This window comes from Mytilus trossulus, chromosome 9 (assembly GCF_036588685.1).
Source record: "Mytilus trossulus isolate FHL-02 chromosome 9, PNRI_Mtr1.1.1.hap1, whole genome shotgun sequence".
Lineage (NCBI taxonomy): Eukaryota > Metazoa > Mollusca > Bivalvia > Mytilida > Mytilidae > Mytilus > Mytilus trossulus.
Window position 1 is genome coordinate 19,373,003 of NC_086381.1, and position 20,847 is coordinate 19,393,849.

General features: G+C 31.7%; 1 protein-coding gene across 1 annotated transcript; it reads left to right on the plus strand.

Annotated features, from left to right (window-relative positions):
• Positions 1 to 1,647: 1,647 nt before the first annotated feature.
• LOC134684363 (heat shock 70 kDa protein 12A-like) lies at positions 1,648 to 19,599 on the plus strand. Its single transcript, XM_063543650.1, has 9 exons — positions 1,648 to 1,987; positions 2,368 to 2,567; positions 9,787 to 9,845; positions 11,513 to 11,800; positions 14,783 to 14,872; positions 15,564 to 15,874; positions 16,499 to 16,717; positions 17,311 to 17,464; positions 18,542 to 19,599. The coding sequence occupies exons 1-9, from the start codon at positions 1,811 to 1,813 to the stop codon at positions 19,597 to 19,599; spliced, it is 2,556 nt and encodes an 851-aa protein (XP_063399720.1). The 5' UTR covers positions 1,648 to 1,810.
• Positions 19,600 to 20,847: the final 1,248 nt, after the last annotated feature.

Genomic DNA, 20,847 nt, shown 5'->3' on the forward strand with positions numbered 1-20,847 from the left:
GTCTAGTGGTAGGTTATGGGTTCCAACACTGGCCAGGTCAAACCCGAGACTTTAAATTTGGTATTTACTGCTTTTCTGATAAGCAAGTGGCATTTAAGAGTTAAAGTAAAGAATGGTCAGCTCGGAGTCTGAATAATAAGTCTAGGTAAGAGGACATTTACCGCTGCACTTTAAGCAGCCATCCATCATCACCTGTTTTGTGTAACCCTTTTCAGTTTGTCAAACACTTACTTCTTATTTTCAGATACTTCTAATTGTTAGTGTGTGTCAGACATGGGGTAATTGAAATATGTAATTGTAATTGACTGTAATTAATTACAATTTATCATGTAATTGAATGTAATGTGTAATTGAGCATTTTTTCAATTACATGTAATTGAATGTAATTAATTACATAGCCAAAATTGCCTGTAATTGACAATTACTTTTCAATTACAAGTCAATTACATTTGAAATTTTGGATCAAAAGATTAAATCTTGTGTTTTCTCAAAAAATTATTAAAAGCAATAATCTTAACAAATGTTGTAAGCTGACAAAGAAAAGCCTTCACAGTATACTTTCTGTATTAACACAACCATGGTAGATTCTTCATTTTGTATTGAATGATAAAAAAAATGTAGACACATGCCATAATTTTAAAAGAAACCACTAGGAAGTCACTGTCTTGACCTTAATTAGTAGATTTAGATAGATATTTTAAGACATTGATTTAACATAATTAACTTTATTCAAGGACTTAAATAACCAATAAATATAACCTCTGGCTATTTGTTTTATTAGAGGTCGGACATTTAAAGACGTATCAACCGTATCATATACGTTGACGTATCCGCATCTGCAGATATACCGAAAAACCAGTATGTGATTCCGAGCTTTAATTTTATGTACTTTCAATAATGCAAATGGGCAACTGATTAATTTCTAATTCAAAAATTAACAAAACAATTATGAAAATCGAGTTTATGTGGAACACGTAATCCAACTTTAAAAGATATTCCGGATAGTTGGAACAGTTTACAGCCATGATAGGAGTGAATTGATAGGAGTGAATACGGTAAACTCGTTTGTTAGTGTGCTAACTTGTGCTCACGTAGAACCAAATTGTTATTTGACAAATAGAGTGATACTCAGTACTGTTTTTTTTAAATGTGTGAAAACAACTCGTGTTTCTATTACCTTTTATGATAAAATCGCAAATGAACACTATTCAAAGTTCAATGTTTTTATTCATGCAAGATCTTGAAATATTTTTTAACTAGATTATTAAAGGATTATGTTTATATATATGTATATGTAGTACCTGCCCTACATTGGCTCCTTTTTAAGTGCATGTAAAAGTAGTTGATAGACCCCCTTATATTTTTTTTACAAAACACCACTATCGCAAATATTGAAAGTGAATGTTTGATTGTTTCGAAGATATAATATTCCAATTAGTTTTTTTTTTAAATGAAGCTTCTTCTTCTTCTTCTTTCCTCTATAACTTCCTCCAATAGTTGGAGTACACCAACCTACTTTTTGAAGCAAAACGTATAATGGTATTGAGCTCGGGATCACATAATACTTTTTGATATATCTGCAGATGCGGATACGTCAACGTATACGATACAGCTGATACGTTTTTAAATGACCAACCTCTATTACAAACTATATAATGACTGTTTTTATAACAGTTATGTTAAACAGATATAAGGCTAATTAGAGAGAGATAAATATACCCCTAGGGCCTATAGGTACATGTTTAAATTCTTGAAGGGATAATGCATATGACAAAATCTCACTTGCAAAATTTGTTCACTATATATATGAATGTTGAAAGAAAACATTTTATCAGATTTAAAAATGAGCTCCAAGAGTGTACTGGAACATTTTACTGTTCCTGATGACTTCCAAAATGGAAATACTTTCAAAGGAAAATGTATGCATTGTGGCACCCTCATTAGTGGAAGTTATAAAGTTACATCCAACTTTGTTACACATATGAAGGTAATACTATATAAGAATTTTAAAAATTAATAAATTCATAATGCTTCTTTTTCATTTCTAACCAGATTTCATTTATCTTATATCCTCTAATAGCTTACATTTAAATTTGGAAAATATTTTGTTTATTAAATTAATTAGTTGTGATTAAAACTAAAGTTTATTTTTGTTTTAAGAAGTCAGATTTCTAAATCACTTATTTAAGATAAATAATTTGAATAAGCTGGGATAAAAATGAAAATCATTTCAAAAAATAAAAAATAGTGCTCTTTTTTTGTATCATTTACAATCAAATAAATTTAAATAAATGTAAAATTTCAATAGGTAAATTAAAACAATTTAATATTTTCAAGATATTAAATAAGGCCTTTTGTAATTTTCAGAGAAAACACAGAGATTTGTACATTCTGCATTCTGAGAATAAAGAAATTCAACCAACATTGACACAATGCATAAAAAAAAGTGTAAAATATTCACCGTCTGATCCAAAACAGTTAGAAATGACAAATGCTCTTATAATGTTCATAGCTGGGGATCTTTTACCACTCTCTATTGTCGAAAGTGAAGAATTTAAAAACTTGATGTTTTATCTTAATTTTCCTTTCAAATGTAATTGAAGTAATTAATTACATTTGCCAAGTAATTGGAATGTAATTAATTACATTGGTAAAAAAAGTCAAATGTAATGTGTAATTTAATTGAAGATTTTGTAATTGTAATTGAATGTAATTAATTACTTTCAAATGTAATTGACCCCATGTCTGGTGTGTGTATTCTTTGCATGACAACACATGCAACTTCTTGTTTGCCTATTTATTTGCTACTGGACATAAAGAAACCAGTTATCAATCAATTTTGTTTGCTTTGACTGCTGACTTTATTACTTTGAAATTTTAAAAGTGTTAAAAAAACTATATATGCAAAAAAAATACTTATAAAATGTTTCGGATTGTCATTTAAAAATACTGTTTTCAGATAGTTTTAGCACACTTGACTGTAAGGGTCACATGTCATTTTTGTCAATATTGCATCTATCATCCTCAGAATAATTAGAGTTAAAATGTATCAAAGTTGGGAGACAAAATAATTGGTTGGTCCTCAAACAAATGTGCCATTTTGGTTCGAATACAAATATGCATAAGCAGCTTTTCTTGAAAAACATTTTAACAGGCTGAGATGGTATTTCACATGGAAGATGTTTGATGTGTTATTTTGGTTGATACATTTGAAAAGTAGAATAACAAAAATACCAAGTTCCAAGGAAAATTCAAAACGGTAAGTCCCTTATCAAAGGACAAAATCAAAATATCAAACACACCAAACGAATGAAAACAACTGTCATATTCCTGATTTTGAGTAAAATATGGTGGATTAAACCTGATCTTATAGCTAGGTAAACCTCTCACTTTTGTGACAGTAGCACCCATTCCATTATATTGGCAACAGTGTTTCATCAAATAATAGGTAAAAAATGTCGAAGAAAGAAGAAGTGCAGTCAACATTCAGTCATTGTGTTATGCTCTAAATCACTTTAAAACAAGCAAATATTTTAACAAAGAAAAACAAAATGAATATAGAAAAACAAATAAGCAAAAATTAAAGAAAAGAATACAAATATGACCATAGCACAATAACACATTTGGGGGATGAAGAGCAAGAAGCTACCCAAAAATGATATAGCCAAAAATTGGAATAAACAGTCAGGTGAATGATTTAGGGACGACATCAAAAGATCAATGTAGGATAAAAAACTTAAATCAAATAGGTGGGGGGATGGGGGGTAAAATTCTGCAAGTTTTGCATATCTTAAATCGATTTTTACATATATCCCTATTGGTAAATCAATTTTTCTAAATTAAGTTAAGAGAGGGGGTGTGGGGGTCAGTAAAAAAACTATGTGAATTAAGTTTTTTATCCTACATTGAACTTTTGATGTCGTCCCTTACAAAAACAAATAAAAAAAACAATTTAACGCATTATCATAAAGATGATAGATAACTTCAAAACAGATTCTGTACTTCAAGACAATCATTTTTTATTGGTGAAGATGATCCAGAATATTTAACAACAAAGTCTTGGTATCTCCCGATGAACTATTTTAGAAAAAGGAAGAAACGCTCTTTGACATAATCTTGATTCATTAACTTTTTCCCAGACGCTGGCGACTTTTTATAATGTCTGAGTAGCAGCTGCAAGGTCTTGAATACCAAAAGAGTGAAACATTTGTATCCCATATGCAGGTGAAGTTGGTATATTGCTACTAATTTAAGGTTGGGGAAATTTATAATCAAATTTAAGTTGCCTCCTTTGTTGTTGATTCTGTTAAAAAAAAAAAGGATCTAAAACACTAGTTTCTATAGCAACAATGAATGTTCAAGAAGATCTCCACATATTAGCTGCATGTCCAATACTAATTTTCTGCAAATGAAAGAGTCGGTGATAGTTAAAAAAAAATCTACTATTTAAAAGCCAGAAACATGACGTCCAGTGGTTGACGTTTACTACCGTCAAAATAACGTTTCTTATACAGAAACATGATAGAGGTAAAACATAATTATACTAGTTAATGATAAAATTGTTGATATATCAAAATACATCTGAGCAGGCATAGACCGTACTTTGACCATTACTGGTCTACTTTTACAAATTGTGACAGGGATGGAGAGTTGTCTCATTGGCACTCACACCACATTTATGTCTGTAGTCTTTAAGCAGATCTAGGCCATAATCGTATTTGGAGATGCAATAGAAATCTAGGTATTCAAGTCAAAACATGGAAATTTTCTTATATACTGAAACCCAATCATATCCTAGTAAAACTGGATAAAACACATATTTTCCTTTGTATATATGCATGATATTAATTAAACATTGTTGAATCAGTTTTGTAAGTTATTTCTATTGCGTTCAATTTGCACAGATGATTTTTTTTTGCCTGAAAAAGAAAAATCATTAAAATATTTTAATACAGTTTTTTTTTCCTTATGACATAAACGATCACATGATATTTGTAACATATATTGGATTTTTTTCCTTTGATGTTTTTATGAAACAATTTGCTTAACAAGTGTGGTGAGGGAAAACCATGGTATATTATATGCAAATTGATGTTGTACCATACTTTGCTAATTAAAAATGCAACTCAACTAGAATCCTAAGGAAAAAAGCGGAGCTTCACCCATGGTATAACATATTCATGTTCATGTTATTCCATGGCTGAAGCTCCACTTTCTTTTTGTAAGGTATCCGCCTCTTAAATATTAAGGAAACTGTAAAACGTACTAAAAGGTCAAGATCTTCATTTGTTTTCATTTTATAAGAAAAAGAAATAAATTATGTGTACCACATTTTAAGAAACCTTTTTCAAACTATATCGGATTGTTACGAATTCCCTTAATTTTGGAAACAATTACTAACTGATTCTTCTTTCAGTTTTGAAAAATAGAAAATGGAAACCTATCATTTCCTTTGCGAAAATTCACTATTAAATTTCGATTTAAAAAGGGGGGTACCTATAGAAAAAGGAATAAATATCGGCTACAATTATCTGTGAAAAAAACACGATTTCTTTTTTGGCGATCAATTAGGAGGACGTACATTGTACATTGTACACTATCTACGCCCCCTGGGTCTGCCACTGTTTAAATACATTGTTTTATCATTAAAATTGTGTTTTAATAAATAATCTTATAATCGAATTAATAAATTGACGGAAGAAAAGCATTCGATGAAAATTCTGTAAAATATGATTAATTTGTATGATACATTGAAAAAAAAATACAATTCTTACCATCATTAGAATAATTATTTAATCCGACATTTTTGTTTACCTCCGTCGATGACATTATGAAATTACCTGCGCATACAATCATACACGGGGCGCAAAACTAAAAAAACAACATTTTCTTTACTTTCTGCAAATTTAGGGGTTCTATTACATAAAATACACAGACGATCATACACGAAGTGCAAAAGTGACTTGCGCGAGCTTTTATTTCATTGGATAAAACTGCAACGTGATCAATTTCCAATATTATTTGAAGGTCTTGAAGCTGTCAATCTATTTATTTATATTACAAATTTTATATACCATGTGTCTTACTCATTAACATATTTAAACAAACTCATCCTTCGGATTCGTTTGTTTAAATATGTTAACTCGTAAAAACCTTGGTATATATAGTACTTAATCTTTATGTCATATATTTTAGGCTCACAATTTAATACGCCAGCCTCGCGCTCCGTCTACATAAGTCTCATCAGTGACGCTCAGATCAAAATAGTTATAAAGCTAAAAAGTACAAAGCTTAAGGGCATTGGGGACCAAAAATCCAAAAAGTTTTGCCGAATACGTCTAAGGTATTCATATGTCAGCGCCGAGGACAGTCTATACCAAGTTAGTATCTCGAGTCCTTGGTCAGATCTAAAATTTAAAAAAACCATGACCCAGTGTAAGCATATTATATATTAAGCAATAGTGACATCAACAAAACAAGCCACTGTTATTGTGTACTAGTTTTGTCACAGTTCATGAAACAAAATGTATACACGCATTTGGCAATCTTACAAAAGCAGCGCATTCAAAGCCACAATAAAACCTCAAAATTAGTTATTGTTTTCAGATCCCTTCAAGTTAAAGACGACTCAACGCACATATGAGAGTAAGTATATGATTGATGTTGAGAACTTTAGATTTATGAGGGACAACTTCATTCGTTTGATGTGTTTTATCTTTTCATTTTGCCATTTGATTAGGTATTTTCCGTTTTAAATGAGTTCAGTATATTGGGTTTTTATGTACAGCATTCTTTTTTCTTTTGTAGTTAATGCAAATAGTTAAAAGTCATAAAAGAGGGTTGGAAGATACCAGAGGGATAGTCAAACTCGTAAATGGAAAATAAACTGACAACGCCATGGCTAAAAATGAAAAAGACAAACAGACAAACAATACTGTATATGACACACCATAGAAAACTAAAGAATGAACAAAAAACGAACCCTTCCAAAAACTTGGGGTGATTTCAGGTGCTCCGGAAGGGGAAGCAGATCCTGGTTCACATTTGGCACCCGTCGTGTTGCTCATGTTATAACAAATCCGGTAAATAGTCTAATTCGGTAGGTCACACTCATGAAAGGGAAGAAGATTGTAGTTACGACGTAAGGAACATGTCCAATATCATTTGTGAAACGGTTATTCCATAACGGTCGACCAACTCGTGACGGTGTCCGTAAAATTAACGAAGGGATGATTTCAACTTCATCATTCGTAACTTTTGCTTTGATAACTTCCTTGTGAACAGCAAACCTCAGCAAGAAAATCATGATATGAAAGGCAAGCACGGGATTATCGTATCATTGGGAGACATATACCCCGTATACAAGTGCTGCTGGAATGTTGCAAATTTGAAAATGGAAAGTTCCCAATTGGAAAGCTGAAATTATCTCTCTTGTCGTAAAGTTTTGTTTTCAACCGACCCTCATTGTCAATTTCTGGATGTTATTCATGATATGAGGCCGACTTAATTGTATCTGTTGTATCCTTTATCTATATATCCTTTATAACTGAGGAGAAAATGATAAAACATTACAATCAACGAGGAAGATGACTTTGAAGTTGATATAATTGATAAATGTAAACTTTGTATATAGGGTATCACAAGGTTTTTAATATCTTATTGTTGTTATGTATATCTACCAAGGTAAGAAATATTCTGAAGGCAATATGAACAATTTAGAACTAATTGAAACTGATATTTTGTGTGAATTTGAAAAAGGAAACCGTGCTTGATATTTTTCAATGTTCATTTCTATAAATTGAGTTGTTTCTTGTTATCTAAAAAAAGGGATGTAGAGCAAATTGAATATCACCCATAGATTTCATATGAATTGAATACACATGATAAATAGAAATGTAAAGTATGCGTTACTATCATATTTTCTGTTATGCAAAGTTTTTAATTTAATAGTTTTAAATGCCTATTTATGTATATTTCAAAGTCAAGATTTGAGTCCCAAACATCAAAGGCAGTCGAAATGGATTCAGAGTATGACATCAATATTACCCGCGAACATAATGAGACTTTTGGGTTCACTGTTATTACATCTGAAGACGGCGGTTGTTGTATAGGTAATATAATTTTGAGATTGTTACACATGTTTTAATTTCTCGCATCAAACCTTAGAATAGTAACAAAGGTACCAGGATTATGATTTAATACGCCAGACGCGCGTTTCGTCTACATTAGACTCATCAGTGACGCTCAGATCAAAATAAAAAATGGATAAGAAAATCCTTACTTTTTCGAAAAATTCAAAGTTTTGTAAACAGGAAGTTTATAAAAATGACCATTTAATTGATATTCATTTCAACACCGAAGTACTGACTACTTGGCTTGTGATAGCCTCGGGGATTTATCTTAGAACAAAGACAAAACACGTTCTATTTTAGTAATGTAATATTACATATAATAGCCACCTGATGAAGGTAAATCTAGAAATGCGCATCAGATCCTTGTATCTATGTTCAAAGTATTCGGATGCATGTAATTTATAACGTGTTGTTTTTAGTTTTTGATGACATGTTGTTTAATTACTAGTATTATAATTTTGAGGGTTAAACTGTATAAACATTAAATTCAACTAAACATTTGTCAGAAAGTTGCATGAAATAGTATGCCGATCGAAATGTGGTCCCAAAGATTGCGTGTTGTGAAAATGTTTACTCAATTATGTTTAGTTGTCTTTAACATTTGTTGAGATGTATTGAGGTTCACTTTAGGGAAGAGAAGTCATTTGTTATATCGAATTGAAGTCATTGGGTGCCAAAGCGTCAAAGCGTCAAAAGTGACACATTTAACTAAAAAAAGGTATTAAAACATCTTCTTTGGTAAAAATGAAAAGATAAGACAACGATCATAATTATAAGAAACATTAAAAATACATAATTATATAATAAAGCAGTTTTACGTCAATGACTCACCGCCGACAGAAATAACAAAAGAACAATCAAAGACACACTATAAGACAACTTGCTTCAATAAAAACACTTTGTGTTGTAGCTCATTTCAAATGGAAGATACCAAACAATGTTTTTCCCCTTTTTATCTGGTATATACTAGTTATTTACATACATGTACTTGTACCTGTTGAATAGCTGTCACATTGGAAATCATACTAAATCTCCATTTTTAGACTGCAGTTTTGATAGTATATATATCCAGCGCCTATTCATATATCGATCGTGTACACAGTTCCAAAATGGATAAATATTTAGCCAGTGCCTCATGCAATCATTTCACCACTATTGTTATATAGGTCGAATCACCAAAGGCGGTCCTGCTGATCGATGTGAAGGATTACACGTAGGAGATCAAATCCTCTCAGTCAACAGAATAGACATTACATCTTTGCAGCACAACGAAATTGTCACCTTAATCAGAGATTCTACAGAAACGGTGTCGGTCCGCCTGATGCAACGAGGTTTGTGTTCACATAGGTTTTGTAAGTCTTTAATGATTGGGTCTTAGCTGATCGGGGAAGACTGTCAAATTAAACGTTATAACTAAGTACAGAAAACAACGTTGGGTTTTATCTGGTATTTTACATAGTAAAAGCTTTTTGAACAGCGGTATACTACTGTTGCCTTTATTTACTTATATGTGTATCTAAGCTTTATCGTTTTTAGTAACGAACTGACGTCAGAATGAACTTTGACACCACATTATTAATAAAGTTTTGTCCAAAGGACATAAAGCATTGAAGAAAAACATTATCGCTTTAAGATTTATTATGATATAATACAGGTATGTTCAGGATATGCCTCAAAAAGCCAGTTATAAACTTAAAAAACACAAAAAGTCTTGTAAAGACTTAACGCGAGTCTGACGTTAAATTTGTTAATCCTATTTCCTATGATGAGTTCACTGGCAATAATCTCAGTTTGACATAGTGAATATGTCTGAACTGTAACAGAGTCAGAATGACACTTGCTGATTGAGAAACTGAGACACAAACGATCCATGATTCCTAGAGTAACTTTTGTTTCCTGCTCAAGTAGTTGCAGTTGTCGTGTTGTTCATTGGAAAGATGATGGAATTATGAAAACGACAATTTGAACATATTCAAGGTCATTCGGGTAATTCAGGTTGTTGTCTCTTTCTCTTTAGCACATTACTCATATTCATTGTCATTTTTATCATCTGTGACACAGATATTCAATAAAGCAAGTCACATGGAAGTCTGTTAAAATTTCGGATAATTTTCTTTATTCATGGAAATAATTGAGGCAAACCTGAGTCTAATTATAACTCTTGTATGCGATACTTGCCCTCAATAGTGAAATAATCTTGATTTGTTTGGTGATAGATTACATTTATACATCTATAGACCTGATCGTAACAATAAATGGTAATGAGAGTATCTATCCATTTTCGTGTCTACCAATAAATGAGGGTACGTGTAAATAAAGGAACATGTTGAGTAGAAGGGCACATTTTCTTCAGATGGAAAAACCAAAAGCTGTTAAACACGTCAAACATACGTCAGAATTAGTTTATCAAAAAAATATTAAAAAAAAAAGTTTCAAAGCAATTTTTATTTGAATTCATGTGTTTTAATTTTTGGTTCAAAAATATAATAGCTATAGTGTATCAAGAAGAAATGAGAAACACACCAAAGGAACATTCTAACTCATTAGTTGTTAACAAACTAGCAAAGCCATAGCAAAATCAGAAAAATAAAGGAAAGACAAATATCAGTAAATAAAACACAAAATAGAAAACCTAATACTGAGTAACAATAACCCCACTTAAATCCGGACTGATCTAAGATTCGCCAGAAAGAGGACACGATCCTGCTCCACCTGTGGTGTGCGTCGTGTTGATCATGAAAGTACAAACCCAGTCATAATTATAATTCGCTAGGTTACATTTGAAGGAAAGATGTCGGGATCGTAGTTACGATAACTGCAAAATACCCGTCTTCATATACCACATATCTGTCAACCAACTCGTGATTGCGACCAGAAATTCTTTAAAGGGATGATGTCAAATTCACCACTCGGAACCTTCGGTATAAGAGCTTCATTATATGCAGCAATCTTCTATTAAGGTAATCATGGTAGAACAATGTAGACTTTAACATATCGCATATCTGGGATATATATAATACATATATAGACGCTCCTGGAAATTTGCTTCATCGTACAAGGAAATGCTATATCGAGAAGCTGACATCGTCTCTTTTGTCGTAGAGTATTTTCCACAATCGACCGTCAATTATCAATTTTTCGATGTAAGCCAAAAAAATAAGACAAACTTAACTGTTTCTGTTATACCCTTTGTTTCACTTTCGATGGTATAGATACGTTCAATATAGTCAAGCACCAAACTTTGCATTTTTAGTTGTTTGAATCTATATATCCATATTTAAGCAATTCATGAAACAAAAGCACATTGAAAATATAAAATTGAGAGGCTTGATAACTTAACATTTAATGAAATGCGTTAATGAAATTACAATTCTATACAGGTTGTATGTCGAACGTCAAATGTGCAACGTTAAAACCTGTTAAAGGTACATTGGATGTACAAGTCAAAGGAAATGATACTGGACAGATCAATAAAAAGCAAACAGAAAGTTTAAAAGTACACAACCAAGAAAACGGCAGTGATGAAAAGACGAACGGATTCAAACTGACATTGGCGAAAATCCTTAAGCGAAACAAATCAAAAGAGAAACGAGAACAAGAAACACTTATCAAAAAGGACAGTCAAAGGTCTGGCCAAGGAGATACAGAAAAACCCCAAAATGTACAAAGTGAGTTGATTTGAAAGAATAGTTTGACTATTTTGAAGCAATACTGTTTGTCCTTTATTCTCGTTTCAAAATTGTAAGTTATTCATATCGATTATTATGTACCACAATTTTTGTACAGTAAAACCTGTATAAACCGGCTGGCTACGGGACTATAAAAAAGGGCCGGTTTGGACAGTTAGCCGGTTTATTCAGGTTTCCGTATCGACCGGAAGTTAATGACTTGTGATGTTCGATGTTTTTCATATAAATGTTCTCTTTGATTGTTAAGAATATCTGATATATTGTTTACTTTCAAACGTTTGGATGTGCTCCTTATGCAGGCGTCTAAGTAAAAACAATTCAGACTTAACTCAAATAAAAATTTATAACGTGTTATTCAAATGTTGCAACTTCTGCTGTCATTTTTCGGGGTTTTTTTTGGTTTTTTTTTAAATCAAATTGTCTATATCCAAAAACATTTACTATCTGCAATAAAATCTCAACAAAAAACAACATGTTTGGATGAATAGCGAAATGGTGAAAAGATGATATGTTTCTACTTTAAGTATGTTTATGTAACACATTTTCTCCAACATGTTCCGAGTTCCATAGCAAAATCGTTGAATAGGACAGTAAGATATTTGTATATATATAAAAAAAAAATGTATTACATTACCAACAAATAAACTTATTCACATTGTAAAGTCGATTCTACACACATACAAAATATACAGATAACTTGAACGGTTAGAAATTACATCTTGACCAAGAAACCGAGAAGAATTATTTCCCGGTTTTTAGTATACGACGTATAATTGCAGACGACTACAACACTGCTACTGATGAAAATGACAATGACGCAATATCACTGAAAAAAATCGGGTTTAATGTATATATAAGACACAAATAAGAAAATGAAAGGAGCCAACAATAACATGATGCCATTGTAACACACAACAAGGAAGAAAAATAAATCGTTCCAGTATATGGCAAGTTATAATCCAGATTGTCAAAAGTACATGCACATCAATTAAAAGCGGGTTTGTCAACGATAAGTAAGCTACTTTCTCCACATAGATTTGATTTCTTGCAGCAATAAATAAGTTTATGAAAAAAATGCGACTCTAACAGCTATTAAAATAGTTATCAAAGGAATCAGGCTATTTATTTGATACGCCAGATGCGCTTTTCGTCTACATAAGACTCACAATAGACATATCAAATACAATCGGATTTAATGCATATATAAGAAGCACTTAGATCAAAATAGTTAGAAAGACAAACAAGAATAAAGTTGATGAGCATTGAGGACCAAAAAATACCAAAAGGTTGTGCCAAATACGACTCATTTAATCTGAGCCTGAGATGCGTGGGATAAGAAAATCCATAGTATGTCGAATAATTTGTACTTTGCAAACAGTAAAATTAGAAAAATGACCATATGATTGATATTCCTGTCAACACCGAAGTGATGACTACTGGGCTAATGAAACACTCGGAGACGAAACGTAATAGTTATCAAAGGTACCAGGTTTATGATTTGATACACCATACATCTACATAAAACTCATCATTGATGCTCGGATCAAAATAGTTAGAAAGCTAAACAGTATAAAGTTGCAGTGCATTTAGGACCCAAAATTCTAAAAAGTTGTGCCAAATACGTCTATGGTTATCTGTGCTAAGAGTAAGAAAATCCGAAGTATTTCGAATAATTCATACTTTTGCAAACAGTTAATTTAAAAAAAAATGTCATTATATACATTAGTTATTGATAGCCATGGTCAACATCCAAAACACTGATTATCATTTTAATGTTATTTAACATTGCCATAAATGCGGGATGTTTAGCTAGCCACAAAACCAGGTTCAATTCATCATTTTTTCTTAAAATATCCTGTACCAAGTTAGGAAAATGAGCATTGTAAGATTATAGGTCGTTTCTGTGTGTGTTGCATTTTAGTGTTGAGGTTATGTTGTGTCGTGGTTTTCCTCTTATATTTGATGTGTTTGCCTCAGTTTTAGTTTGTAACCTGGATTTGTTTTTTTCTCAACCGATTCATGAATTTCGAACAGCGGTATACTACTGTTGTCTTTATTACTACTCGCATTGTGAAGAAAGAAGCTCTACGAAAACGTAACAACTGCAATTTATGTGGTTGGCCATGAACGCTGTTGATTAAAAAAAATATATGACTTTTTGGAAACAAAAAATCTTACGTCTCTTGGTTTGATTAACTCAAGATTTTATGAAACACATTTTTTAAAGGTTGCGTTTCAAATTAACGTAGTGTGATTTCAGTTAGTGCCTCGGATTATTTAATTGATTACCCTTTTACCGACTTTGACTCATCTCTGAAATTTGCTCAATTACCCAAAAGATATATATATCTGGTAGATTAAACAGAAAATGATTTGATTAGAATTCAGTTGAACTTTGATAATTTCCTCGTATGTTTGTTTGTATTTGTGTTTTTTTTTTGTTAAGTTGTTCAATCATAATTCACATTGTTGCTTTTATTGATCAATTTTTAACCAAATAATAGACAACTTTCGAGTTCGATGCATTTCCGTCAAAAACTTTAGTTTTAGTGAACGTCATCACTCCGTTCCAATGGTGAACGAGTGGTTGGAAAACTATAATGCTATATTGTACGAAATATTTGGCAAATTGAATTCTAATAGTTGACAATCAGCTCTGTTGTCATTATGGAATTGTGATTAAGAACCTACATAGCAACCATTATTTCTAGTTTATCTTCCACAATGACGATCACTAAGACGCTTGATGAACGTAATTGGTGAAGGGATACAGATGATTCCCTCTATCTAGTAAATGACGTCATAAAGGCGCGCATAATTGACGAATTTTTTTCCCGGTGATGGACAAACTCGAAAGTGTTCTATTCAAACACAGTCGGTAAACCTATTTCCATCTGTTAATATTAAAAATGTAAATGAAACCATAAATCGTCATGTTTAGTATTTGTGACTTTATTTCAGAGTGTGATACTGGGGTACCAAGTACGACTCTTAAATCTGCTCAAAGTATCATTATCAAAAATACTGAAGCATCAGAGGATTATTATGAAGGTTTGTTATGTTACTGATATATGAGATAGTTTACAAATTAATAAGAACCCACTGACGCACCTGTTCGCCCTCCTCTTACATGTCTAAATAACAAATACATTTGGTGCTAGTTTAATTGTCATGCGTACTGTGTGTCTTTTCGTTGTATTTCTCCGACACGTGATTGTTAATTGAACTTGATGAATCTTTACCCCTTTCGTATACATTCACTTTTGATACTATTACTACAGCAATATTTTACATTTTGTTAGTTGTAATACAATACTGTTATACAGCGGCAGTTCTATATCATATATGACAAAAGTTTTGTTTGTATTATATAGACCTTTTGAATTCACAATCAAATGTTTCGATAAATATAGACCCAAAAGGCCGACAATCAAACAATATGGAGTTAATGTTTACATTATTATGTGACAGCAATGAGAACTCTTCATTTAATATAAACCGATTACTGCTGCCTAACGCAAAAGAATATTCATAATATGGTTGCATGATCTTTAATTATTCATAAATGATATGAGTTATTACTATGTAGAACTTTAAAATTGAAATTACTTGATATGTTATTCACTTTTGCACTTGATAATGCTTTTTCCGGTAAGTAGGGACTTACATTTCTTATAAGAATGAAGTTGTTATTGTTGTTTGTATTACGATTTGCCTTTTTTCACTATCTCTTTACTTTCAGAATACAAAAATAACAATTACCTTATTGTTGCGGCACTGGATTTTGGTACAACTTATTCCGGATTTGCATTCTCCTTGATAGCGAATATGAATGACAAGCCCTTAGATATTTATGTTAATGAATCATGGAATGCTGGAGGAAGGCAACTGTTGTCTTTGAAGACACCAACGTGTTTACTTTTAGACGCCGAACGGAATGTTTCTGGATTTGGTTATGAAGCAGAAAATAAATATACTGATATTGTGTTGGATAAACAGCAGGCTGATTATTATTATTTTTACCGGTTTAAGATGGAACTTTATAATAGAAAGGTTTGTTATCTTGACAATTCAATTGTTAATCAATATTTCACATAACAAATGATATCATTTTACAAAATATGTTTTAAAGACTCTTCTATTGTTGTCTGATTTAATAACTGTTTTGAATTTAAGCAACAAGATAAGTCAATAAAAAATGAATATTTTTTCTAATTGTAGAGAAGAAGTATAAAAAGAAAATAAAAAGAAACAGGGGTAAAACTGCCAAATAGATATCAAGAGTACCAGGCTTATAATGTGATACGCAAGACTCACGTTTCGTCTTCATAAGACTCATCAGTGACGCAAATTTAAAAATAATTAGGTAGTCAAACAAGTATGAATAAAGGCAACAGTAGTATACCGCTGTTCGAAATTCATAAATTGAAGAGCATGAACTTAAAAGATTCATGAAATAAATTTGAAGAAATTAATACAGACACCCCCTTTTTATTGAAAACAGAAAAAAAACTAAACTAACCACCTGTTCTCTATAATCATTTTGCTTCACAACAACCCATTCAGCATCACAACTCTAATAATGATCGTTTCCAACACACATGCCCTTTTCAGAGTGTAGCAAAATTACATGACCTGAAAATAGTCTTAAATAACACATTTTGTTTTCATTTTCAGAACGTAAAAGCCGATATGGAAATTCAAGATGTTACTGGAAAATCGATTCCGGCCATTGAAGTTTTTAGTAAATCCATAAAGGCCTTGGCAGATAATGTGTTTGAACTGGGAGTAACGCGGGGTTTTAGGTTCAAGATGCATGATATTAAGTGGGTTCTTACCGTACCAGCAATTTGGTCTGATGCGGCAAAGGAATTTATGAAAGAAAGTGCAACTAAGGTAACTAAAGAATGAGCATGTCTCCCTAAAATTATGAACTATGGACTTATTATGGAAATATCTTTATGTTGTGTGCCTTTTTTTCATTTTTTTTTAATTCGAACATTTCTTCAATGTAGTCAGTTAATTTCTTAAAGTCAATAAAACTAAATAGTTAATGATAGCACAAAATAAAAGGAAGAAAAACTTTTCCGAATAGAATATTTCAATGTGACACTGAAAACTTGTTTAAATGATCCATTTCGAAAATCTGGTAACAGGTGATTGACGCAATGACGGAATTAATTTGAAACGGAATTTAAGTATTTTAATTGATTGCATTGCGACTGCTAGTTCTTCAAATACTAAGAACTGCCTTGTTCTTTTATACGCCTTCTAATCAAAATACCTTAAGTTTTATTTTTCTTGTAACTCGAGAAATTTATTTGCTGTTAATATGTTTCTATTTGTTGCATATTTGATATATCATACACATTTTTGTCCAATTTAACATTTAACCGATGGAATTTCGAGGCGTCAAATATGTAAAATATAATGTAAATGGTTATCAAGTGCTTAACTGACGAACTCAGACATCATATTGATTATTGTAGGCTGGTATTCCAATCCATCAACTGTATTTAGCACTAGAACCTGAGGCAGCATCTATCTATGGTCAGTATTTTACATCAAATGAAGTCGAGAAAAGTGCTGTTGGGAAGTTTATTGCCAAAACAGGCACAAAGTTTATGGTCGCTGACCTAGGTGGTAGGTAATTCTAATATACTGTAAATTCAGAAATTGTTGCGTGCTTTTATTATTGCGATTTTGTCATTCTATAAAATTGTGATGTTTTTTTGCGATATTGAGAAAAATGCTGTTTAATTAAAAATACGACCTTAAAATATTGTGATTATAATCCTGTCGCATTTGTCGCAATGATAAAAACATCGCAAAAATATTTGAATTTACAGTTTATTTTATTATCCTTTACGACAAACCAGTATACAAAACACAACATAAAAAACCAAAAGACTGTGCAACAAGAATCCTATCAAAAACAGGAAGTGATATCAGGTACTATGGGAAGGATAATCATATCTTGATCCACACGTGGCATCCTTTGTGTTGCTCATGTAAGAACAGACTCTAATTCGGTAGGTTACAGTCGGGGAAAAGAAAAGCATAACTTTAGTAACGACGATTGAAATATATAGGTGATATGTGATACAGATCTATTTACTCCGTAATATCAACCAACTCGTGATGGCCTCTATATCATATTTGAAGTGATGATTTAAATTCTAACACTTGAAGCTCTTGGTTTAATAGATTTCTTGATAGCAACAACCCTTTATCAAGGTTATCATATTATGTAATATTATGTAATGTAATCTATAGCTTGAATATCGTACTATCTGGCAAATATGTATTCTCCATATGCAGGCACTTTTATAAAATGCCTCAAATGGCTAAACCGTTTCTGTTATATTCTCCTTATTTCAAGTGAGATGCGTTGAAAATAGTCATCCAACATGTAAAATGAAATGACGGTTACACCCTAAATATATTAAAATTCATACCAGTATCCAAAAATAATTTGCACAATTATCAGAGTTCAAACCATTTTTTAAAAAGTAGAACATAAGTTTTCTTAGAATATCAAATATCTGCTTACATCCATAACTTGAGGTAATATAGCAAGTTTGCATTTGACTTATTACCTAACACTTTTGCCTTTCAATTTAGTCTTCAATAGCATAGGAAAATAAACATACAATCGTATAAAGCTCCATTCGAAATATATATTGAAAAGTGAATAAACACGAATTAAATTCAATTCAGGCGGAACAGCTGATATCATAGTCCAAGAGAAACTTGAGAATGGTCATTTGAAAGAACTTCATCATGCAAGTGGCAATGATTGCGGTGGAACTTCAGTCGATAGATCGTACCTACAAATATTTGAAGAAATAATGGGGGCAAAAACAGTTACAAAATTACAGAAAGAAGATCCTTTAACATTTTTGGATCTTTGTCGAGAGTTTGAAGTATTAAAGAGAACTATTAGTCCGTCAAAAGAAGACAGGGTTAACATAACTATTCCAATTGTAGGCTTAAATGATATATGTGATAAATACTTAAAGAAAGATTTTACAAACGCACTCGCTTTGTCTCCATATGCGGACAAAATAAGAGTGTGGAAAGACAAAGTTCGTATTGATGCATCTTTTATAAAGGCTTTATTTACTCCAACGATTAATGGTATTATAATGGTTATCAAAGACATACTATTGTCCGTGTCAGGAGTAACTCAGATATTACTAGTAGGGGGATTTTCAGAGTGCATACTAGTTCAAGATGCAGTACGTCGGTCATTTGAAGAGTCGCATAACATGAAAGTCATTGTTCCTAAGGATGCAGGAATGTCCGTGTTAAAAGGAGCCGTATTATTTGGCCATAAACCTAATTATATAGTTTCTCGAAAAATGAGGTACACATATGGCGTGTTTACGATGGAGGATTTTAACCAGAAAATTCATGATAAAAAATATATGATTAGTGTTAATGGTCGAGTGAAATGTACCAAACTGTTTTCACCAATCATCATGCTGGACGATACCGTCAAAATAAGACAGGAATTTATTTTTACTCTTAAAACGAACAGAGAATTCCAACCCGACTTATGCTTGCCTGTTTATTGTTCCACTAAAGCAAATCCAAAATACACAGATGAGGAAGGATGTTATGAGTTAGGAAAAATAACTATAGACTTTCCAAATCCATCAAAAGATATACGATCGATCCAAGTAAGCTTTATATTTGGACATACAGAACTTGAAATTAGCGCTGTAGATCAGACATCCGGGAAAGCGATATCATCACGGTTAAACCTAATTTAAAAGCTAGATACATAATTGTATTGAAGAATTCGAATGTAATCAGTTTTGCGTGCAAAATTAATAAATTAGCCGCGATACATCTGCAGTTAATTTTTTAATGCCAATTAATACTACATGATATATCTTGGACTTACGGAATTATAATATGTTACCCATTCAAAAAATGTTCTAACGAATCCTTCTAAACGAAAGAAAGTTATATACATCATTTTTTTCGCCGATCTCAGTTTTAATTTTTGTTTTATTTTGTTCCCTTTCCTTGATAACTTTTACAGTCATTATCAATTTCGCTTTGAAACTTTGAAATACAACTGGGATAGGCATGTTTATGGTGTTTCATATATCTTTTGTTTAAAGAAAGTATCATAATATTTAGACAAAAAATAAAAGTATACCAATACAATGTTCTATAAAATATATTTAACAAAAATCATAATCATCGTGAAGCAAACAAAATAATGTTATTTCATTTTCTGAACGAATTCTTGAATGTTATAATAAAAGCAACAGCGAACTATAAGGCATATACTAGTAAGCTTAATTGTCAACAGGAAAATTGCTAGTAATACTCTTGATGTTTCATATTCTGTCTATTTCAAGAAAATTAGAGTCAAGATACAGTATTGTTAGTGTCTGAACATACAAGTGAGAAATCACTGCCACATTTGTTAAAAAGAGAATGAAAACAGATGACAATCAATAACATTTTAGAAGTGCATAGCTATATAGAGACAAAACAACCACGGAGGTATAGAATAAAGCAATATTACGAGGATACCACACATAGGCATATGTCAAGAATAGTATATTAATAGGTATAGGAAGATGTGGTATAAGTGATAATAAGACAACTCTCTATCCAAATAAAAATTTATAAAAGTTAACCTTTATAGGTCTAGGTACAACCTTCAACACAGAGTCTTGGCTTACACCGAACAACAAGCTATTAAGGGCCCCAAAATTACAAGTGTAAAACCATTCAAACGAGAAAAACAAGGGTCTAATCCATATAAAAAAACGAGAAACGAGAAACACTTATAAATTACATACACAAACGACAACTTCTGTACATCAGAATCCTGACTTAGGACAGGTGCAAACATTTGCAGCGGGATTAAACGTTTTAATAGTGCCAAACTTTCTCCCTTTTAGTGAGACAATAGTATATCATTACAATATAGAAAACACACGATAGAATATAAGCAGGATAATAATCACTTATTTGATTCACAATTCAGAACACTACAA